This window comes from Stomoxys calcitrans, chromosome 5 (genome assembly GCF_963082655.1).
Source record: "Stomoxys calcitrans chromosome 5, idStoCalc2.1, whole genome shotgun sequence".
NCBI lineage: Eukaryota > Metazoa > Arthropoda > Insecta > Diptera > Muscidae > Stomoxys > Stomoxys calcitrans.
The window spans coordinates 11,290,058-11,311,930 of record NC_081556.1 but is presented as its reverse complement, the minus strand read 5'-3'; the positions used below and the strand labels follow the sequence as shown (position 1 = coordinate 11,311,930).

The window sequence follows — 21,873 nt, the reverse complement described above, 5'->3', positions numbered from 1 at the left end:
CAAAGGATCTTTTGATCAGTCAATTTCTTTTCAGTAACTTTACAATAATCAAATCTTTCCGCTTCACATAATTCTCCTGGTCATTAAGTTCGACTGCACTTTGGAGAAGAAAAAAAATCGTAAGTAGTCATATACATGACCGGCCTATAACAGGCCAACAAAAAAATTATAGCAAAAATATTTAAAAAAAATTGGAAATTTTTTTTATTATTATTTATTTTAAAACAAAAATTTAACAATTCTATAAAATCATTACCTTATAAATATTTGAAGTATTGTTTAATTTTTATTTAGTTAAAAAAATGTTAAACATAACTCAAAGCATTACTAAATTATTTATATTTTTAAATTAATTACATTAATTTAAAAAAATACAATAATTAAAGTGTTAATAATTAAAAAACAAATCTAATACAATTTTTGGTCATAACATAAAACTTAAAGTTTCAGCTAATTAAAAAATTAAAATTAAAATTATTAATGTAATTAATATTAATTAACTTTAATTACATTATTATTATTAGTGCTATATTTTTATATTTAATAGTAATAGTTATATAAAATATTTTTATTATTATATAATTATTATTTAATTAAACTTCTATACATATATATTTATTTAATAAAGTATATGTATGCATATTTTTTGTATTTTTGTTTTCTTTCGTTTTTTTTTTCCTCTAACATCGAGCCATCGATTTTTTTGTTGTTGTTAGTATAAGAATTTGCACTACCTTAGATATATGTTAGCAATTAGTTGTAGTGTTAATTTAGTTACTAGTTTAAAGATTTAAAGTTAGATATTAGTTAAAACTATATGCTAAGTAACATTTGTATATTTTGCCTTAATTAAGTACTATGCTAGATTATTAATTTTTAAGATTTTTCGAAATTTTTTGTGATTTTTTTTTCAAAAATTTTTTTTAGAATTTTTTACTTCTTAAAAGATTTAGCTGTCCGAATATTATTATTTAAAAAAAAAATTTTATGTATTTAGAATTTTTTATTATTTTCCGAATTTTTTCGAGTTTTTCAAATTTTTATATTTTTTTATATTAGTTTTAAATGTTTTCTACCTTTTAGAGAAAAAATTAGAAAAACATATACCCTAGTGAAAAAATTTAAAATTCGGTATAAATTTGAGATCAAATTGTATCTGATTAGATATTATTTGATCCAAACATGTCTGATGGCAGATACTATTGGATCTGACCATATTAATTTTTTGTTACTCGGGTAGATATAAAAATATGGAAAAACATTTACATAAAAAATTAGAAGCCTATAAAGATAAACAAATTATTAAATTTTGTATAAAAAAAATTTAAAAGAAAAAATTTTAAAGAAAAAATTATAAAAAAATGCAAAACAGTTGTACTTTTAATAGAAACAAGTAAAACGGCCTTAAGTTCGGCCGGGGTGTATATTTAAACCACCTTTCGTCAAAATACGTTGAAAAATGCATATCTTATGCCCCATAGCAGCTATGTCGAAATATGTTCCGATTTGGACCAAAAATAATAATACACACAATATTGGCCATTTTAGTAGCTATATCTAAAAATAAACCGATCTGAACCATATACGACACGGATGTCGGGAAGCCTTACATAAGTCACTGTGTCAAATTTCAGTGAAATCGGATTAAAAATGCGCCTTTAATAGAGCCAAGACTTTAAATCGAGATATCGATATATATGGCACAAATATCCAAATCTGAACCAATTCGGGCCAAGTTTCAGAAAAACATAAGTCACTGTGTCAAATTTCAGTGAAATCGGATTATAAGTGCGCCTTTTATGGGGCCAAGACTTAAAATCGAGATATCAATCTATATGGCAGCTATATCCAAAGCTAGAACAATTTGGGCCAAGTTTCAGAAAAACGTCGAAGAGCCTAACACAACTCACTGTCCCAAATTTCGGAGAAATCGGACAATAAATGCGCCTTTTATGGCCCCAAAACCTTAAATCGAGAGATTGGTTTATATGGCAGCTATATTCAAATCTGAACCGATCTGGGCCAAATCGAAGAGGGAAGTCGAAGGGCCTTATACAACTCACTGTCCCAAATTTCGCCGACATCGGACAATAAATGAGCCTTTTACGGGCCCAAGACCTTAAATCGAGAGATCGGTCTATATCCAAATCTGGACCGATCGCGGCCAAATTGATGAAAGATGTCGAAAGACCTAACACAACTCACTGTCCCAAATTTCGGCGACATCGGACAATAAATGCGCTTTTTATGAAGCCTAGACCTTAAATCGGCGGATCGGTCTATATGGCAGATATGTCCAAATATAGACCGATCTGGGCCAAATTAAAGAAGGATGTCGAGTGGCCTAACACAACTCACTGCCCCAAATTTCAACAAAATCGGATAATAAATGTGGCTTTTGTGGGCCTAAGACCCTAAATCGGTGGATTGGTCTATATGGGGGCTATATCAAGATATAGACCGATATAACGCATCTTCAAACTTAACCTGCCTATGGGAAAAAAAAGGATCTGTGAAAAGTTTCTGCTCAATATTTCTATTTTTAAAGACTGTAGCGCGATTTCAACAGATAGACGGACAGACATGGCTTGATCGTCTTTGATTTTTACGACGATCGAGAATATATATACTTTATAGGGCCGGAAAGTCATATTTCCCCATCACTCCATCCTTCGGTGGTGGGTATAAAAAAAGATTTCTTTCTTTCCTTTACAAGCAATCTAATAAAAAAATTTCTAAATTTTTTTAGTCCTGTAGCTTTTTTACAACTTTTTTGCATTTTTTTATAATTTTTTCTAAATTTTTCTTCTAATTTTTTCTCTTTCTAGAAACATAAAAACAACTACAAAATTTTCTTAAAAAAAAAATAATTTAAAAAATTTTTAAAATTTTAAATTAAAACATTTTTAGAATTTTCAATTGAAAAATATTTTAAAATTTTAAATAAAAAAAAATATTTTAAAATTTTAAATTAAAAAATTTTTAAAATTTTAAATTAAAAAATTTTTAAAATTTTAAATAAAAAAAAATAAAATCTTAAATAAAAAAAATAATTTTAAAAGGACATAAGTAAGCAAATTACAAAAAATTTAAAACAAATTTTAGGAAAAAAAAATTTAAGTTTTTAGAAATTAAGGAGATATCATGTGAATTTTTTACTTGTCTTTATCTTAGTTTTTTTTTTACATTTCATACGATTTTTCGAAAGATTCCTGTTTTTGCTATATGAAAATATGTTTCCTTGCAAGTTTTTTTTTCATCTGTCCCAATTGTATTTTTTCATAATAATGTGCTCTTTTTTTGCTCTTAGATGTAAAAAAAAATATTTTATGTAGCCATGTTTTTTTTTGTTTTTTTTTCCCGTTTTTTATAATTTTGTTTAAGCTTTCTGTAGGTTCGAAATATTTTTACTTAAGGTTTTTTAATTTTTTATATTTTTTATTTTTTTATAAAATAAAAAACTTTTTTGTGTATTATTTATTTGTTTTATTATTTTTTTTTTATTTCTGGGCTGTTCTTTAATTTTTGGATTATTATTTTAAAAAAATTACATTAATATTTCAATACGATTTACTTTGTTTAAAGTTAGGTTAGGTTGAAAAGAGGGTGCGGATCTAATCCGCGGATCACTATGGACATACACCTAAGCCCATAATCGGATTGTTGTGTGCTTAGTTTGTTTTATGAATTATTTGTATATTTTAGGCCAATTTGTGTATATATATATTTATTTTTTTTTTTTTTAAATTTAATTTTGTTTTTTTTTATTTAATTTTTTTTATTTAATTTTTTTTATTTAATTTTTTTTTTATATAATTTTTTTTTATATAATTTTTTTTTTTTTTTATTTAATTTTTTTTTTTATTTTACTTTTTGCATTTGAGACATAATTATTTTTACTATTATTCTCATAATTAGTTTTTTTATTCGTTTTAATATAAGTTAGCCAATGAGAGCCGTTGAGGCTAAATGCTATGCCAACCTTTTATAGAACTATGCTGAATACCATTTTGGAAGAATACAATGGACCTAAGGTTTCCGAGTAAAGGGGCTTATAACCGTAACCGAGGGTGCTAGAAGCCCCTCACATACATATATTTAATGAATAAAGAGCTGTATGAGCTATTCGCCGATATTGGCAAAGCTAAGCCTGTAAAAAATACAACGTCCATATTGATACGTTCATGTAGGGTGAATGAAAGATGTGGCACCATCCAAAAATACATTTAAATCGGCATTCTTGGATAATGCGTTTTTTTATTTTTTTTTTTTAATTTTATGATTTTTGGAATATTATTTAAGTTTGTTTTATAATTGTTTTTAATTTTTCATTAAATTTTTTTTTTTTTTTTTGCTTTTTTCATTAATTTTTTTTTTATATAATTTTCATTTACAATATATTCGATTTTCGCAAGTAACCTTAAAAAGGATAACCCCATAGAGATGTCTAGCTTGGCTGTAACTAATATCCATTGTAGTCTATGGAATGTTTATAAGACATTTTCTCTTACAATGGGTTACCATTTAAAGTTAAAAAAATCATTGTTTCAAATACCAGTGACTATACATATATAAATGTCATTGTGATTAAGGACAGATGTTTACAAAAAAAAAACCTGTGACAAATCTTCAACTCTTTATCTCTTATAAATTTTAATTTTAATTGATTTTTTTTTTTTCATTATTAAAATACCCATATGCGTTTTTGTGTTAACTAGACAATCGATTTTTCCGTTATAAAAAAAAATATCGTATACCGTTATTTATCGATTTTTTTTCTAAAATTAATACAAAAATCGTTGACTTAAAAAACAAAGTTCCTTTTTTTCTATAAAATTACCTCTTACTTAGTTGCCTTTACTGTTCTGTAATTCACTTTTTACTGCTGGCACAACGACGAAAATAATGACGCGATGTATTGGCGGCTGCCGTTAGAAAACGCTTATCGACAAAGCGTTTAGGCCAATTCTAGGATTCGTACAATAAACGTTGATAGTGAGGTAAGATCTCATGCATGGGTACATGTAGGCTAAATTCTAAAGCAACCAAAACTGCAAATTCAGAGGAAATCAATTCCTTGCGATTCAGGCGGAAAACATTTTCAGTTTTCTAGAAGATAACAAAAGCAAAATAAAAATTATATACAGAAATTGAAAAATTTTATATTTTATCATTTCTATACCTCTATTAAACTTTTCAATAAATCACCCTTGACATCATTCATTTTGGCACTCAGCAATAGGCAAGCTCCGGCACATAATTTTCTATTGGATTTATTTATCAAATTGGCCAATATCAATTTTTCAAAATACACATAGGCCTGTGAGATGGTTACCAAATCAATGCGATTATCCAATTTATTAATGCGACGCATTTCTCGTTTTATGCTAAAAAGAATGGAGATAAGAAAATATTTAAAATTAATTTTTGAGTGTTTTTTTTTCTCTTTCTTACCTTCTCAGTTTGCTCAAGGTCAATTGTATATGAGGAAATTTCTCTCGAAATTTATCATTCAGCTCCTTTTTCAAATCCGATGGTCTGACATAATCGATAACCGATGTCATATACGAAGTAAATGTCAACAATGTGCGATGTTTGCCAGCAATTAACTCAGGATCATCCAAAATATTGGCCGAATATTGTTGAAGCTGTAAAAAAGAAGAGAAGAATAATATGAGAAAACTATACAAAATGTTTTTTAAATAATGAAAAATAGTCAAAAATCTGATTTTTGTTTCTCATTCGAGACGGGCTCAATGATCGGATTTTCTTAGCAAATGGATTTTTAAATTTAAATATTTTACCAAATAAAATTTTTTTTTATAATTTTTTTTTATAATTTTTTTTTATAATTTTTTTTTTTATAATTTTTTTTATAATTTTTTTTTTACTACTAGCCGAACCGATCCCACTCCGCTCCGCTGCGCCTTCTTTAACTCCCTAATATCTTTTTAGGTTGGGAACACTTCGCCCTAAATATGGATATCGAATTGGTTCAACTATAGCCTATGACACTGAACGCCTGCGTTCGAATGCTGGCAAGAACATCGGACAAAATTTAAAGCCTCTTAAGACTGGCGACATTAGGGAGGTACCATGCTATCTATGCATGGTCATGTACAAAATTCTCCCCAAAGTTCTGTCACACTGCGGCTCGCCGTTCGGACTCGGCCATAAAAAAAAGTCCCTTATCATTGAGTTTAAGCTTAAATCGGAAAGCACTCATTGATGTGTGAGAAGTTTTCCCCTGCTCGGTTTCTGGCCAAATTTTAACTCTACTCCCAAATGCCTTTCTATTGAGTCCTATATGACCCTATTGGAAAATATTTCCAGTTTAGGGGGTATTTCAAGGGTGGGGTGGCCACCCAGACACTTGGCCCTCAAAGCAAATAAAAGATTCGTGCTCTACTTTCAAATACATTTTATATGAGTGATATGATCGGTAAATAAGTCCTGTTTGAACCCCAGGGTCTTTGTTCCGCAAGTGTGCACTTTGCCCTGCAACTAGATATCAAATTCGTTCTTTACTCCCAAAAAATATATTGCCATAGTCGGAAATTAAGTTCAGTTTGCTTTAGGGTGCTTTAGGGCATAACCCCTAATACTTGGCTCCAAAATTGGATATAAAATTCGTTTTCTAGTCTAAAGGCGGCCAATTGCCCGGTACCGAATGTGAAATAAAATCTTCACCGAACTCGCCTCTCAATAAGTCCCTCTTATTGAAATCAGATGTCATGCAGGTTAAGCTCTTGCAAAAAATGGATATCATCTCACGATAGTACTCGCCATTCACATCATCTTTAAAGAAGTACGGTCCAATGATGCCACCAGCCCATAAACCTCAACCTCAACAAACTGTGACTTTTTAGGGATGCATTGGTAGCTCTTGCAAAGCTTATGGCTGATCTACTCTTCAAAATCGACAATTATGCTTATTTACGTAACCACTGAGCCAAAAATGAGTCAATAAATTAGCAAAAAATATTTGCAAGCGTTGTTCGTTTGTAAGACGATTAATGATTAAATTATAGACCAAACTGAAGATGTTAGACAGTGAAACAAAATACGAAACGTACGTGAGCTATTTAAACTAGTGTTGCCATAAAGGTAATACCTAAAAAGTCACCCTTTAATATGACTTATCCGTGCCCAGTATGATTCGATTCGGTCCATAAACTAATATTGGGTTGCCCAAAAAGTAATTGCGGATTTTTTAAAAGAAAGTAAATGCATTTTTAATAGAACTTAGAATGAACTTTAATCAAATATACTCTTTTTACACTTTTTTTCTAAAGCAAGCTAAAAGTAACAGCTGATAACTGACAGAAGAAAGAATGCAATTACAGAGTCACAAGCTGTGAAAAAATTTGTCAACGCCGACTATATGAAAAATCCGCAATTACTTTTTGGGCAACCCAATATAACCCCCATATAAACCGACACCCGAATTTGAGGTCTTGAACCTTCAGAGGCTTCCAATTTGCATACGATTTGGCTGAAATTTGACACCATGACTTTAATTATGGCTTCCAATATGCGTGCCTAGTATGATCAGTTTAAACCGGTTTAAACTGTTATAGCCCACATATACACCGATCCCCGGATTTGACTTCTTGAGTCCCTAGCATAGGTTAGGTTGAAAAGATGGTGCAGATATTAATTCGCTCCATGCCACTATGGATATATACCTAAGTCAGTAATCGGCTTCTTGTGCGCTCTAAAAACTATAAAGTAACCTCTAAAAAGAAATTTTTAAGTTAGGAATTCCGTGCTACTTACAAAATCCTTAATTGTTTTCAATACCACTCCCCTAAGTTGGTTCATGTCTGATATTGTGTCTCCACCTAAGTACCGGTATCTGTTAGACTCGAAAGCCGGGCAATGACAAATGAAATGCTCAAGCGTTTTATCATTTTCCCCCTTGCTCGACACATGCTATCACTTGCCGCACCGATTTTACATAGGTGAGCTCGAAGTCCTATGTGTCCCGTTATAACACCAATAGCTATACTGACTTCCTTCTTGCTTCCTCTCAGTAATAGTCTCGTCTTCTTACGATCTGGATCCCCCATAGGATTTTCGCTGTACTACCAACCGTTTCGCTGTTCCACAATGTTGCATGCGCATTCGTCGCCCACTCCCTTAACTCGGACTGGGTCGATCCGGAAGGCTTCGGTTTAACTAAGTTTATTGATGGCAGTCCTCTGGCCTTCACCGTCAAATCGTCTGCCCTTTCATTCCCCCTTACTCCGTTATGGCCCGGCACCCAAACGATGCGGATTTGAGTCCCTAGATGTATACATTTTCCAACCTATTTGGCTGAAACTCGGCACGGGAAGTATATTTTGAGTGTCCCTATTTTATCTGTTTCATCACCGCTATCTTGTATATGTTTTATATGTAATGTCTGTATCCTCTCTATTCCTTGTCTATATCTTATCTAAGTCTTGGGTTCATCTTATCTTTACTTTGTAATTATGTTTTCCCTTTTGTCACGTCTATATCTTTCCAATGTCTCTTCAATGTATTTTTAATGTCTTGTCTATGTCTTTTCTATATCTTGTCTATGTATTGTCTATGTCTCGTATTTGTCTTGGGTATGTCTTGTCTATGTCCTATCTATGTCTTGTCTGTATCTTGTCTATGTCTTGTCTATTTATAGTCTATGGCTTCTCTATGTCTTGTTCATGTCTTGACTATGTCTTGTCTATGTCTTATATATGTTTTATCTATATCTTCTCTATGTCTTGTCCATATCTTGTCTATGTCATGTCCATGTTTTGTCTATGGCTTGTCTATGTCTTGTCTATGTCTTGTCTCTATCTAGTCTATGTTTTGTCTATGGCTTATCTATATCTTGTCTACGCCTTGACTATGTCTTGTCTATGTCTTGTATATGTCTTATCTAGATCTTCTCTATATCTTGCCTATATCTTGTCTATATTTTGTCTATGTCTTGTCTATGTCTTTCCAATGTCTTGTCTACGTCTTGACTATGTCTTGTCTATGACTTGTATATGTCTTATCTATATCTCCTCTATATCTTGTCTATATCTTGTCTATGTCTTGTCTATGTCTTGTAAATGTCTTCCCAATGTCTTGTCTATGTCTTGTCTATGTCTTGTCTATGTCTTGTCTATGTCTTGTCTAGGTCTTGTCTATGTTTTGTCTATGTCTTGTCTATATCTTGTCTATGTCTTGTCTATGTCTTGTCTACGTCTTGTCTATGTCTTGACTATGTCTTGTTTATGTCTTTTATATGCATTTTCTATATCTTGTCTATGCTTATTTATGTCTTGTCTATGTCTTGCCAATGTCTTGCCTATGTATTGTCTACGTCTTGACTATGTCTTGTATATGTCTTATCTATATCTCCTCTATATCTTGTCTATATCTTGTCTATATCTTGTCTATATCTTGTCTATATCTTGTCTATGTCTTGTGTATGTCTTGTCAATGTCTTGCCAATGTCTTGTCTATGTTTTGTCTATGTCTTGTCTATGTTTTGTCTATGTCTTGTCTATGTCTTGTCTATGTCTTGTCTATGTCTTGTCTATGTCTTGTCTATGACTTGCCAATGTCTTGTCTATGTCTTGCCTATGTCTTGTCTGTGTCTTGTCTATGTCTTGTCTATGTCTTGTCTATGTTTTGTATATGTCTTGTACATGTTTTTTTCTTATTTTTTGATATTTTATGTTTCTTTTTTTTTTTAATTTTTTTTTATATTTTATGTATTATTTTTTTATATATTAATAATTCGTTTATTATATTTAAAATTTAATGTTTCATTGTCAAACTTACTTGTGAACTTCGGCTTGTGTCCAAGGATTCATCAAAATCGAGTTTCACATCTGGCGAAGGGCTGGCGGCATTATTGCGATTATTATTCTCATACGTAAAACACCTAGGGAAGATAAAGCAAACACAAACATGTAATAAAACAATTTAAAAAAAATCTTAAATTTTTTATAATACTCAGCATAAACTATGAATAATTTGGCTATGAATGCGACTATCTAAGAACATTGAAACAAAATGTAATTATGAGCATATATGACATATTAAGGACATTCTAACTACACAACACACACGAGGAGGACTGTTATGGTAAAAATAAGTTGTTTATCTTTGACTTTTGGTTAGGCAAAACAATAAAATTTAAAAAATTTTATATTGTCATATTTTGTTTTTGTTTGAAAAAAGCGTTGCCAATCTTCTATATAGTATTGGTTGAAGTTATACAATTATTATTATTATTTGGTTTGGTAACTACAAACACGATCACAAAGAAACGCACTGACATTGAATGTAAACAACAGAGAAACATTTTTTGTTTTGTTTTGTTTTTTTTTTATTTTACCATTGGCCTTTATGTCGTGTCATAAATTTTGTCCTGCAAAAAGAAAAATGATTTTGGAAATTATGAAAGAATACATCATGATTAGGACAGAATGGTGGTGAGTGAGCAGAAACATATGTCAACAATATACTAAAATGGTTCAAAACAAATGTTTTCGTATGAACATTTTGGGTTTTCTTAATTATTCTTGATGAAGGGGATTTTTCGTTAGTATATCAAATGATTTTGAAAAGGGGAATGTTTTTTCTAAGGTTATTATGGATGAAGAAACGTTGAGATATGTTTATTAAAGAAAATTTACAATACAGTTTTATAATATAACTATTGAAGAACTCTCGAAAAGGTTTTAATCCCTATAATCTGAGTAACTGGGAATATTGGATTCACTCAAAAACAATTTTTAAAACTTAATAAGATTTCTCACTATACTAATGATCACAAAAGCTGCAGATAGATAGTTGTTGTTGTAAAAGTGTGTTATACTCTGATGCGGTATCTCTTGCCGATGAAAAACTGCATCGAATCAATCCGGTACGTACAACCGGCTGCAAGGGATTGCAGATAGATAGTAGTGATACACTGTTACCACTGAATGTCTTATTTTGTTTTTTCTTTTTTAATTTTTTTATGTCTTGTCTATGTCTTGTCTATGTCTTGTCTATGGCTTGTCTATTTCTTGTCTATTTCTTGTCTATGTCTTGTCTATGTCTTGTCTATTTCTTGTCTATTTCTTGTCCATGACTTGTCTATGTCTTGTCTATGTCTTGTCTATGTCTTGTCTATGTCTTGTCTATGTCTTGTCTATGTCTTGTCTATGTCTTGTCTATGTCTTGTCTATGTCTTGTCTATGTCTTGTTTATGTCTTGTCTATGATTTGTCTATGTCTTGTCTATGTCTTGTCTATGTCTTTTCTATGTCTTGTCTGACTTGTCTTTGTCTTGTCTTTGTCTTGTTTATGTCTTGTCTTTGTCTTATCTAGGTCTGATCTATGTCTGGTCTATGTGTTGTCTATGTCTTGTTTATGTCTTGTTTATGTCTTGTCTATGTCTTGTCTATGTCTTATTTATATCTTCTCTATGTCTTGTCTATGTTTTGTCTATGTCTTATTTATATCTTCTCTATGACTTGTCTATTTATTGTCTATGGCTTGTCTATGTCTTGTCTATGTCTTGTCAATGTCTTGTCTATGTCTTGTCTATGTCTTGTCTATGTCTTGTCTATGTCTTGTCTATGTCTTGTCAATGTCTTGTCTATGTCTTGTCTATGTCTTGTCTATGTCTTGTCTATGTCTTGTCTATGTCTTATCTAGGCCTGGTCTATGTCTTGTCTATGTCTTGTCTATGTCTTGTCTATGTCTTGTCTATGTCTTGTCTATGTCTTGTCTATGTCTTATCTAGGCCTGGTCTATGTCTTGTCTATGTTTTGTCCTTATATTGTCTATGTCTTGTCTACGTCTTATCTAAGTCTGGTCTATGTCTTGTCTATGTTTTGTCTTGTCTTTTCTGTCTTGTTTATGTCTACGTCTTTTATTAATTTAAAAAAAAAAATTGTCAAAATACAGATTTTTATAGAAAATTTTGTTAAAATTAAATTTTCCAACAAAAATTTGGATATCCTCTAATTTTCACAGACAATTAAAAAAATTATTGACTTTTTCAGAAAGTTTGAGCCAAAATTTGAATTTGTCAATTTTTAGGAAAAAATTTTCTTTCTTTTTGTTTTTATTCCTGCCATTAATATTTTAATACCGAACTTCCTCTTTCCATCATAATGAAATTATTTTGATGTACTCATATTACGTTGATTGCATCAGCTTTTCTTTCGGTTAAGGCAAACGTTTACTCAACAAAAATTTTTAACCACTTGTTTTGGCCACATGCCAAAATTCCTTAACTCACTTGATTCTTTTATAAATAAGAAAAATATTGAAAAACGAAACCAAAACCAAATAAAACCTCAGAAAAGAATTCCACAAACATTATATGTCAATAATTGGTAATTTAAAAAAAAAAATATGCCTCAATAAGCAAATGCTTGAAGTCAATAAGCATTGAAGAAATAAAATTAAACCATAAAATTAAACACATACATGTAGGGAAAAACAAAACAGAAAAAGATAAAAACTGCAAAACAGTAAGTGATTCCAAACAGACAGACAGGGAATGACAAAAAACCAACTATACATAAAAAAGGGGCTCGCTCATTGTCATATTAGCTGGACTTGTTTGTTGTCGGTTTAATTGCAACTTAAACAATTTTTTTGAGTTAAGGTTGGAAATGTATGCCAGAAATTTTGATGTTGGCTATTAAATTGATCATACCGGCATTTTTCGTAATATCTTCAACGAATATCGTATATCATGTCGTATAAAAGGGTTCTGAAGGTTTAAGGGACTTAGAGCAAAAACTAATACTATTTCGAGGTCTTTATTTTGTATTACTTTTGAACCTTCTCTCAATTTTAATATCCCAAATTCGAATTCTTTCTTTACGTTTTCTTTTCTCCCTTAGTTTCTTCTAATATTGCTTTCCATTTTTCCTTGCACTAACTATCTTTTTCTTGTCAATTTTATTTTTAGCTCTCGAAATATTCGTCATATTTACCTGGCAATCCCGTGATTCTTCAAAGCCGCTGTACCAGTTATTTCAATTTGACCCTCAACCAAAGAGCTACTGGTGGTTCCATGCTTTTTGCCCTCCTTGGTAAACTGGCGGGAGGGTATCAATAAATGGCCGTAGGAAATATCCTAAAAATAAGGAAGCAAACACAAAAAAAATTGAAAATTTATTCTTGGAAAATATTTTCCATAACTCACCTGACCACTTTCACCTCTCTCTATGCCCAATAAATCAAAAGGATCAAAGGGAGCATCATTGATGGCCGACAAGGGTCGTGAAGCCGAAGTATTGCGACGACGACCCTCTTTGCGTAATTCCGCTCTAAAGGAAAAAAATAATAAAAATTTATTAATCAAGAAATTAAAATTTTTTGGTTTTTTTCTTCTTTCTCCTTTAATTTTTTTTATTTTTTATTTTTATTTAGTTTTTTTATATTTATTTGCTCAAATATCAGGCAAGCCCTTAGTCCTTATTTGACTAATGGACTACATTTTTAATTTTTTCTTTCGTTATTTTCTCTATTTTCTGTTGTACTCTCGCTTTTCATTTTTTTCCTTTATTTTATTTTCTCTTTTTCCTCTTTGTTGCTCTTCTTGTTTTTCTTTTTTTGACTTTTATTTTTTTTAAATTTATTTTTTTTTTTAATATTATTTTTCCCTTAATTTTTTATTTATTTATTTTTTAACTTTTTTTATTAATTCTATTAATTTTATTTATATTTTTATTTATTTTTTTTAATTTATTTTTCCTTATATTTTTTTAATTTATTTTTCCTTATATATTTTTAATTTATTTTTCTCTAAATTTTTTTATTTATTTTTCTTTATATTTTTATTTATTTATTTTATTTATTTTTTTTAATTTTTTTTTTAATTTTTTTTTTAATTTTTTATATATTTTTTTATTTTTTTTTAACTTTTATTTTTATTTATTATTTTATGTTCTATATTTTTTTATTTTTTATTTGTTTGTTTTATATATATTTTTTTTAATTTTCTTTCATTTTTTATCTTAATTTTTTTTCCTCTTTTATTTTTTTATTATTTTTTTTTTCTCTTATCTGACTAATGGACTCCATTTTATTTTTATTTATTTTCTTTCGTTGCTTTCTCTAGTTTCTGTTTTCTATATGTTTCTTTTATTTTTCCTTTCTTTTATTTTCTTTTTTTTCTATTTGTTGTTCTTATTTTTTCCTTTATTTTTGTCTTTTAGTTTCTTTCTTGTATTTTTTTTTATTATTTTTTTTATTTATCTTTTTTATTTTTTTTTTTTATTTATTTATTTTATTTATTTTTTATTTATATTTTATTTATTTTTTTACTTTTATTTGAATTTTTTATTTTTTTATTTTTTATTTATATTTTATTTATTTTTTTATTTATTTTTATTTTTTGTTTATTTTTTTTATTTTACTATTTTTTTTTTTTTTTTTGATTTTATTTTTTCTTTTTTGCTTTTATTTTTTATTATATTGTTCTTTTATATTTTTTTAATTTTTTTGTTTATTTATTTTATATTTTTTTATGCTTTTCGCTTTTTCTTGTTTTTTTTGTTTTATTTTTATTCTTTTACTTTTTTATTTTCGTTTTTTTTATTGTTTTATTTTATAGTTTTCCATTATTTTTCTCTTTTATTTTTTTTTCTTTTATTTTTTTTTTCTTTTATTTTTTTTTCTTTTATTTTTTTTCTTTTATTTTTTTTTTCTTTTATTTTTCTTATTTTTTCCTTTATTTTTTTGTTTCATTTTATTCTTTTATTTTTTTATTTTTCTTTTTCTTTTACTTTTTTCTTACTCACCTTCCATTTTTACCCTTATAATAGGGCAATGCCGAAAATATGAAAAACGGCACCTTACGCGATACTAAAACTACTCTCTCATCTTTGTACTGATGTTGCTTGTGGGCCTGTGAGCCCATCAGACGCAAATCTTTGGCATCATTGATTTGCACCGATTTCGGTATACTGCCACGATTGCCAAATGAGCCGGGTGTTAAACTTTCCGTGCTGCTATCATCGGTTATATGCGAAATCGTGGAGCCAATTATATTATATGGTCTCTTGGCGATGCCACCAAAGGTCATAGATGTTGAATTGCTATTGCCGACACGCATACCGGGTGCCGTATTAAGACGTGCACGACGTTCGGGTGGTAAATCGTTAGAGACATTGCTAAAGGTTCTGAAAACGGAGAAGAAAGAAAAGAAGGTTAGGTGAAAAGGATTTTTTTTTTAAATAATTGTATTTACAAAAAGTTTTTTTTTTTTTTAATCTAGAGTTTGTTTTGTCTATATATTGTTTATGTATTGTTTATGTCTTATCTATGTCTTATCTATGTCTTGTCTATGTCTTGTCTATGTCTTGTCTACGTTGACATGAAAATTCGACTGCACTTATGCTTATATAGCTTAACACGAAACTAAATTCACTTATCCGAACTACGCTTAACAGCAAATTACGGATAAGTGAAATAAATTCGCTGCATTTTTATACCCACCACCATAGGATGGGGGTATACTAGTTTAGTCATTCCGTTTTTAACACCTCGAAATACAGCACGCCCGTCCGTCCTTCCGTCTTTCGAAATCACGATACTTACTATTGAAGTAGATCATTGGGGATTGCAAGTGGACCATATCTGTTCAGATTTGGATATAATCCCCATATAAACCGATCCCGGGTTTGACTTCTTGAGACCCAAGAAGCCTCAATTCTCGTCCGATTTGGCTGAAATTTGGAGCATAGACTTGAGTTGTGATTTCCAACATTTATGCCAAGTATAGTCGGAATCGGTCTATAAACAGATATAGCCCCCATATAAACAGATCCCTGGATTTGACTTCTTGAACTTGCAGAATCCGATTCCCGGATTTGACTTCTTGAGCCCTTAGAAGTCTCAATTTTCATCCGATTTGGCTGAAATTTGGAGCAAAGATTTGATTTATGACTTCCAACATCCATGCCAAGTATGATCAGAATGATCAAATATAGCCCCATATAAACTGATCCCAGGATTTGACTTCTTAAACTTGCAGGAGCCTCAATTTTCATCCGATTTGGCTTCCTGAGCCCTAAGAAGCCTCAATTTTCAACCGATTTGGCTGAAATTTGGAACATTGACTTGAGTAATGACTTCCAACATATAAGCCAAGTATGATCAGAATCGGTCTATAAACAAATATAGACCCCATATAAACTGATCCCAGGATTTGACTTTTTGAACTTGCTGAAGCCTCAACTTCCATCCGATTTGGCTAAAATTTGCAACAAAGACTTTAGCTATGACTTACAACATCCATGCCAAGTACGATCCGAATCTGTCTGTAAACAGATATAGGCCCCATATAAACGAATACCCGCATGTGACTTCTTAGCCCTTAGAACTCTAAACGTGGGTTTGCAAAAATTTTGTTATTATATTCACAAAAATCCCTTATACAGTAGGCATTACAAAACATTTTTCTTCATTTCTCACAAAATTTTGATAGTTACTTAAAATTGTATATAAACAAGTTTTTGTCGTCTGGTCATGCTAAGACTCCAGCAATCTATTAAGAACAATAAACTCAAAAATCGAGTCACTAATTATAAAAATTCAAAATTAATAAAGATGTGCTTGAAAATATCGTAAGTGATAAACCAAAAGTTTTGTTTAGAATTCGCAATGTTCCCTCTGTTTGATTCTAAGCCCTAGCATGACTGAAATTGAATAAGAAATCCAATCAAAAGAACATCTAATAGAAGATTTTAAACATCATTTTGAAGATTCACACTGACACACGAATTGTTAGTAGTGTTTATGGAAATCACTTTAGATCTGCTACTTCAGCGTTTCTTTAAACTAAGAATCTTTTTCAAGCTAGAACTCAAACTAAGCATTTTATTAACAAAGAACTGAGAATTAATCCTCTGCAGAGTAGAACTTAACCTAAGCATTTGATCTAGCTGCGAACAGGCCATCATAATCAAACAGCTGGCAGTCAAATTCAAAAATGTTTAAAAATTAAAAAAAAATGGCTTTTTTGAAATAAATGCAACCACAGGGCCGAACGTAAAACGCACATGGCATCGGAAGTATTTTTCCCCCAAGTTTAACAACACTGTGTTAATACTCAACAAAAAGGACCTTGAAAAATTATCGCTTTGATAGTTTGAACCGGCAATGGTGTAGCTAATGATAACTGGAAAACAAAAGCCAAAGCTGGACAGAAATCATAAAAGCACAACAAAGCCAAAACAAATGCTCAAAACCTATGAACGCAGGCTTGCGGTGAGCACCCCTTACTCTAAGCAACATGCTGAGCTTGCTGAGTTAACTCTAGGCTTACTTACATGCATACTCAGGCATGCAGTGAATGACAACTGGGGGCTCTATTCTGCATATACTTATGTTTGGAGCCCAAGTAACAGGCGATCAGAAAAATGCTGAAGACTACACAACATTTTTGTTTTTAAAGCTGCTCAACATAAACGTTGACTATTTCGTGAAACATAATCTTAAGGTCAACGCATTGTTTTAGCTTTAAAGTATCAAGGCATAAAGGTACAATGGGGTGGGTAGTATTATATGAAAAAAAAAAACAAGTTAAGTTAAAAATAATTATTTAAAAAATTTAATTCTTGTATGTCTTATACACCTCATTTATGGTGGTCAATAGTGTAACCAGTTTATCATTCTGGGGCGGGAAGGACCCACAACCCTTTTAAAAGCAATAAAATTAGCAATTTTTGTAATTTTAAAATTCTAGGGGGTTGGGGTAGCCAAAAATTTTCTGGGGCTGGGAGTAGGTAAAACTTTTCCGGGGGTGGCGGTAGTCAAAACATTTCTGTGATGTGCTTGTCTCATCGCAGAAGCTTTCCTACACCTACAATGGTGGTATTTTAAAAAAACGTATTTTCTCTTCCCACCCTTATACACACACATATGTTTGAAGGTCTACTCTTCTGCCACAGAGACATATTTTAAATATTTTATATGCTTATAAAAATAAATCAAAACACATGAGTATGTGTTTGTAGGGCATTGGTCTTCGTGAATCTCTTATCTGATGCAAAAACTAATAAAAAAAAAGTAGTGATCATGAATTTCATTTAACACGAATTCGCCATGTGTTTGCAATGAGCTCGAAAAAAAACTATCACGTGCTTGTGAAATCAAAAAAAAATATGAACTTTAATTAAAAAAGTATGAAGCGAAAACACATGAAAAATGAATATTTCAAAAAAATGGGAGAGAAAAAAATAAAAGAGAAGGAATAAAAAAAAAAATAGAATTAAAACTCTCATGATGGCAAATATTAATATGCAATATATAAAAAATAAAAATTAATTTAAAAAAAAAATAATGTCAGTTAAAACAGAAACAAAAAAATTAGAAATAAAATAAATAAAAAAATACAATAAAAAAAAAAATAAATAAAAAATAAAAACAAAACTAAAATAATGAAAAAATAAAAAATATATAAGAAAAAAAATAAAAAATAAAAAAAATATATAACGTAATTAAAAAAAAATTGTAATATTTTTCAGTTTCACAACTTTTATTATTTCAGTTGTTTACCTGGCCTCAGTGGACCATTTTCTCTGAAAGATGGGGCATCATAAGGAAAAATTACCAAATGTTGGCCAAAAACGGTCAATATCTTGATTTCTTTACTATTTCGGATTCAGATTGGACAGATTCGGGAAGAGCGTGGTCCCTATTATATTTCCTGTAAACGGTTTCAGGCCAATATTTCCGAGTTCGCCACAGTGGGCCATTTTCTCTGAAAAATGTGCAAAATAAGGAAAAATTACCAAATTTTGGTCAAAAATTGCCAATATCTTGGTTTCTTTAACACTATTGGATAGATTCGGAAAGAGCGTGGTCCAAATTTAGCACAAATACTTCTTATCAATGCAGGGCGGTTGAGATTGTAAATGGGCCATATCGGTCCATGTTTTGATATAGCTGCCATATTAACCGATCTTGAATATTGACTTCTTAGGCCTCTAGAGGGCGCAATTCTTATCCGAATTGGCTGAAATTTTGCTCCAAGTGTTTTATTTTGACTTCTAACAGCTCTTTCAAGTATGGTCCAAATCGGTTCATAACCTTATACAGCTCTCATATAAACCGATCTCGGATCTCGACTTCTTGAACCGCTAGAGGGCGCAATTATTATCCGATTTGGCTGAAATTTTGCATAAAGTGTTCATGTTCAACCATCAACAACTATGCCAAGTATGGCTCATATCAGATATAGCTCCCATAAACACCAGTGTCGGATCTTGACTTCTTGAGCCGATAGAGGGCGCAACAATTATCCGATTCGTCTGAAATTTTGTTCCGGTTTGACCATTAACAACTGAGTTAAGTATGATGTAAATCGCTTCATAACCTGATATATCCCCCATACAAGCCGATCTCCTTATTATACATCTTGAGCCTATGGAGGAAGCAATTCCTATCCGATTTGGTTGAAATTTTGCACAAAGACTTCTTGTGTGTCCTTTAACATACGTGTTATATATGACCTAAATCGGTCCATAACCTGATATAGCTCCCATATAAACAGATCTACTAATTTTAATTTTTGAACCAATTGAATTTTGCACAATGACCACTTTGGTCTCCAAGAGTTAAACCATGTATAGCCCCAATCGGTTCATAACTTGGTATAGCTGAAATAGCATAGCAATTGTTATCCATTATCCTTTGTTAGTTCATAAAGGGATAATGGCAAAAGAATTTTACAAATGCGATCTATGGTGTAGGGTACAAAAGATTCGGCCCAGCCGAACTTAGTACGCTTTTAATTGTTTTGTTCTTATTTTTAACACATTTTTTTGGCTTATTTGCCAAAATGACTGATTTTATGGTTTGGGGACACTTTTAAAGTTAAAATTGTTGTTTTAAAACCTACAAAATTGATAAAAAATATATAAAAAAAATTATAATGATTTTTTTGTAATTTTTTTCTTAATTATTTTGTATTTTTGCTATTACAAAAAAATTAAAATTATTTTTTTATTATTTTTTTTTATTTAATATTTTGTTGTTTCCGTGTACAATTCGGGATAATAGACACTCTTTGGAAATAACAAAATGTCGTTTCTACCCAAAAAAAAAATCGAACAAATTATGAAATCAGGTGGCGCTTTGGCTATATTAGAATTTTTTATTGTCTCATTTTTTTTTTTTTGGTTTCATTTTCGTTTTTTATTTTTAACTTTTTTTTGCGCTAGACAACTTTTGCCTTTGCCATACCGGTTGCCTAGCTGGATGATACTTCAAATCGCCAAACACGTGTTGAAAATGCCATTATATTGTGAATCACATCATATGTGTTCGCATGTATCTCTTTTTTGTGGGCGTGTGGATATGATAATGAAAAAAGACAATAAGAGGCAAATAAATATCGTCATAATAAACAATTGCAGCAAAATAACAAAAGAACAAGGGAACGTGAACGTAGTAAATATTATGACAAACAATTTAATAAATAATTATCGATGAATAAATAAACAAAGCTACATAGGAGAGCCTTAATGCAAAATGAAGAAAAAATAAAACAAATAATTTTTTAAGACAAGAGATGAAAAATGATAAACTCCAACAAAAAATTTAAAGAAAGTTAAAATTTAAAAATCAAATTAAATTAAAATAACAAAATATAATATAATAACAATTCATTAATATAACAAAATAATAATAAAAAAAATAAAAATTTATACATAATAAAAAAAAATTAAAAAAGTAATAAAATATAAAAAGAAATAAAAAAATAAATGAAAATAAATAAAACAAAATTTTTAAAAATTTTTAAAAACATTTAAAAAAAAATTAAAAAAATATTAAAAAAAAAATTGAAGAAAAAAATAAAAAAAAAAATAAAACAAGTAAAAGCGTGCTAAGTTCGGCCGGGCCGAATCTTATATACCCTCCACCATGGATCGCATTTGTCGAGTTCATTTCCCGGCATCTCTTCTTAGGCAAAAAAGGATATAAGAAAAGAGTTGCTCTGCTATTAAAACGATATCAAGATATGGTCCGGTTCGGACCACAATTAAATTATATGTTGGAGACCTGTGTAAAATTTCAGCCAATTCGTATAAGAATTGCGCCCATTGGGGCTCACGAAGTAAAATAGAGAGAAAGATTTATATGTGATCTGTATCGGGCTATAGACCGATTCAGACCATAATAAACACGTTTGTTGATGGTCATGAGAGGATCCGTCGTACAAAATTTCAGGCATATCGGATAATAATTGCGACCTCTAGGGGTCAAGAAGTCAAGATCCCAGATCGGTTTATATGGCAGCTATATCAGGTTATGAACCGATTTGAACCTTATTTGACGCAGTTGTTGAAAGTAAAAATAAAATACGTCATGCAAAATTTCAGCCAAATCGGATAGGAATTGCGCCCTCTAAAAGCTCAAGAAGTCAAATCCCCAGATCTGTTTATATGACAGCTATATCAGGTTATGGACCGATTTCAACCATACTTGGCACAGTTGTTGGATATAATAACGAAATACTTCGTGCAAAAATTCATTCAAATCGGATAAGAATTGTGCCCTCTAGAGGCTCAAGAAGTCAAGACCCAAGATCGGTTTATATGGCAGCTATATCAGGTTATGGACCGATTTAAACCATACTTGGCACAGTTGTTGGGTATCATAACAAAACACGTCGTGCGAAATTCCATTTCAATCGGATAAGAATTGCGCACTCTAGAGGCTCAAGAAGTCAAGACCCAAGATCGGTTTATATGGCAGCTATATCAGGTTATGGACTGATTTGAACCATACTTGACACAGTTGTTGGATATCATAACAAAACACGTCATGCAAAATTTCATTCTGATCGGATAAGAATTGCGCACGCTAGAGGCTCAAGAAGTCAAGACCC

The 21,873-nt window shown here is 30.5% G+C and overlaps 1 protein-coding gene across 2 annotated transcripts in view; it reads right to left on the bottom strand.

Annotated features, from left to right (window-relative positions):
- Positions 1-4,664: 4,664 nt before the first annotated feature.
- LOC106082553 (CDK5 and ABL1 enzyme substrate 1) overlaps positions 4,665-21,873 on the bottom strand; it is an 86,242-nt gene continuing 69,033 nt past the window's right edge. The window contains exons 3-10 of one of the 2 annotated variants that reach the window (XM_013245128.2): positions 14,777-15,157; positions 13,177-13,300; positions 12,965-13,107; positions 10,361-10,393; positions 9,802-9,904; positions 5,455-5,648; positions 5,183-5,387; positions 4,665-5,109 (exon numbers count right to left, since the gene is read on the bottom strand). In XM_013245128.2, the coding sequence (XP_013100582.2) occupies positions 4,969-5,109; positions 5,183-5,387; positions 5,455-5,648; positions 9,802-9,904; positions 10,361-10,393; positions 12,965-13,107; positions 13,177-13,300; positions 14,777-15,157 (1,324 nt within the window). In that variant the 3' untranslated portion in view covers positions 4,665-4,968. The remainder of the gene's footprint in view (positions 5,110-5,182; positions 5,388-5,454; positions 5,649-9,801; positions 9,905-10,360; positions 10,394-12,964; positions 13,108-13,176; positions 13,301-14,776; positions 15,158-21,873) is intronic. The other variant, XM_013245129.2, reaches the window with a different exon arrangement.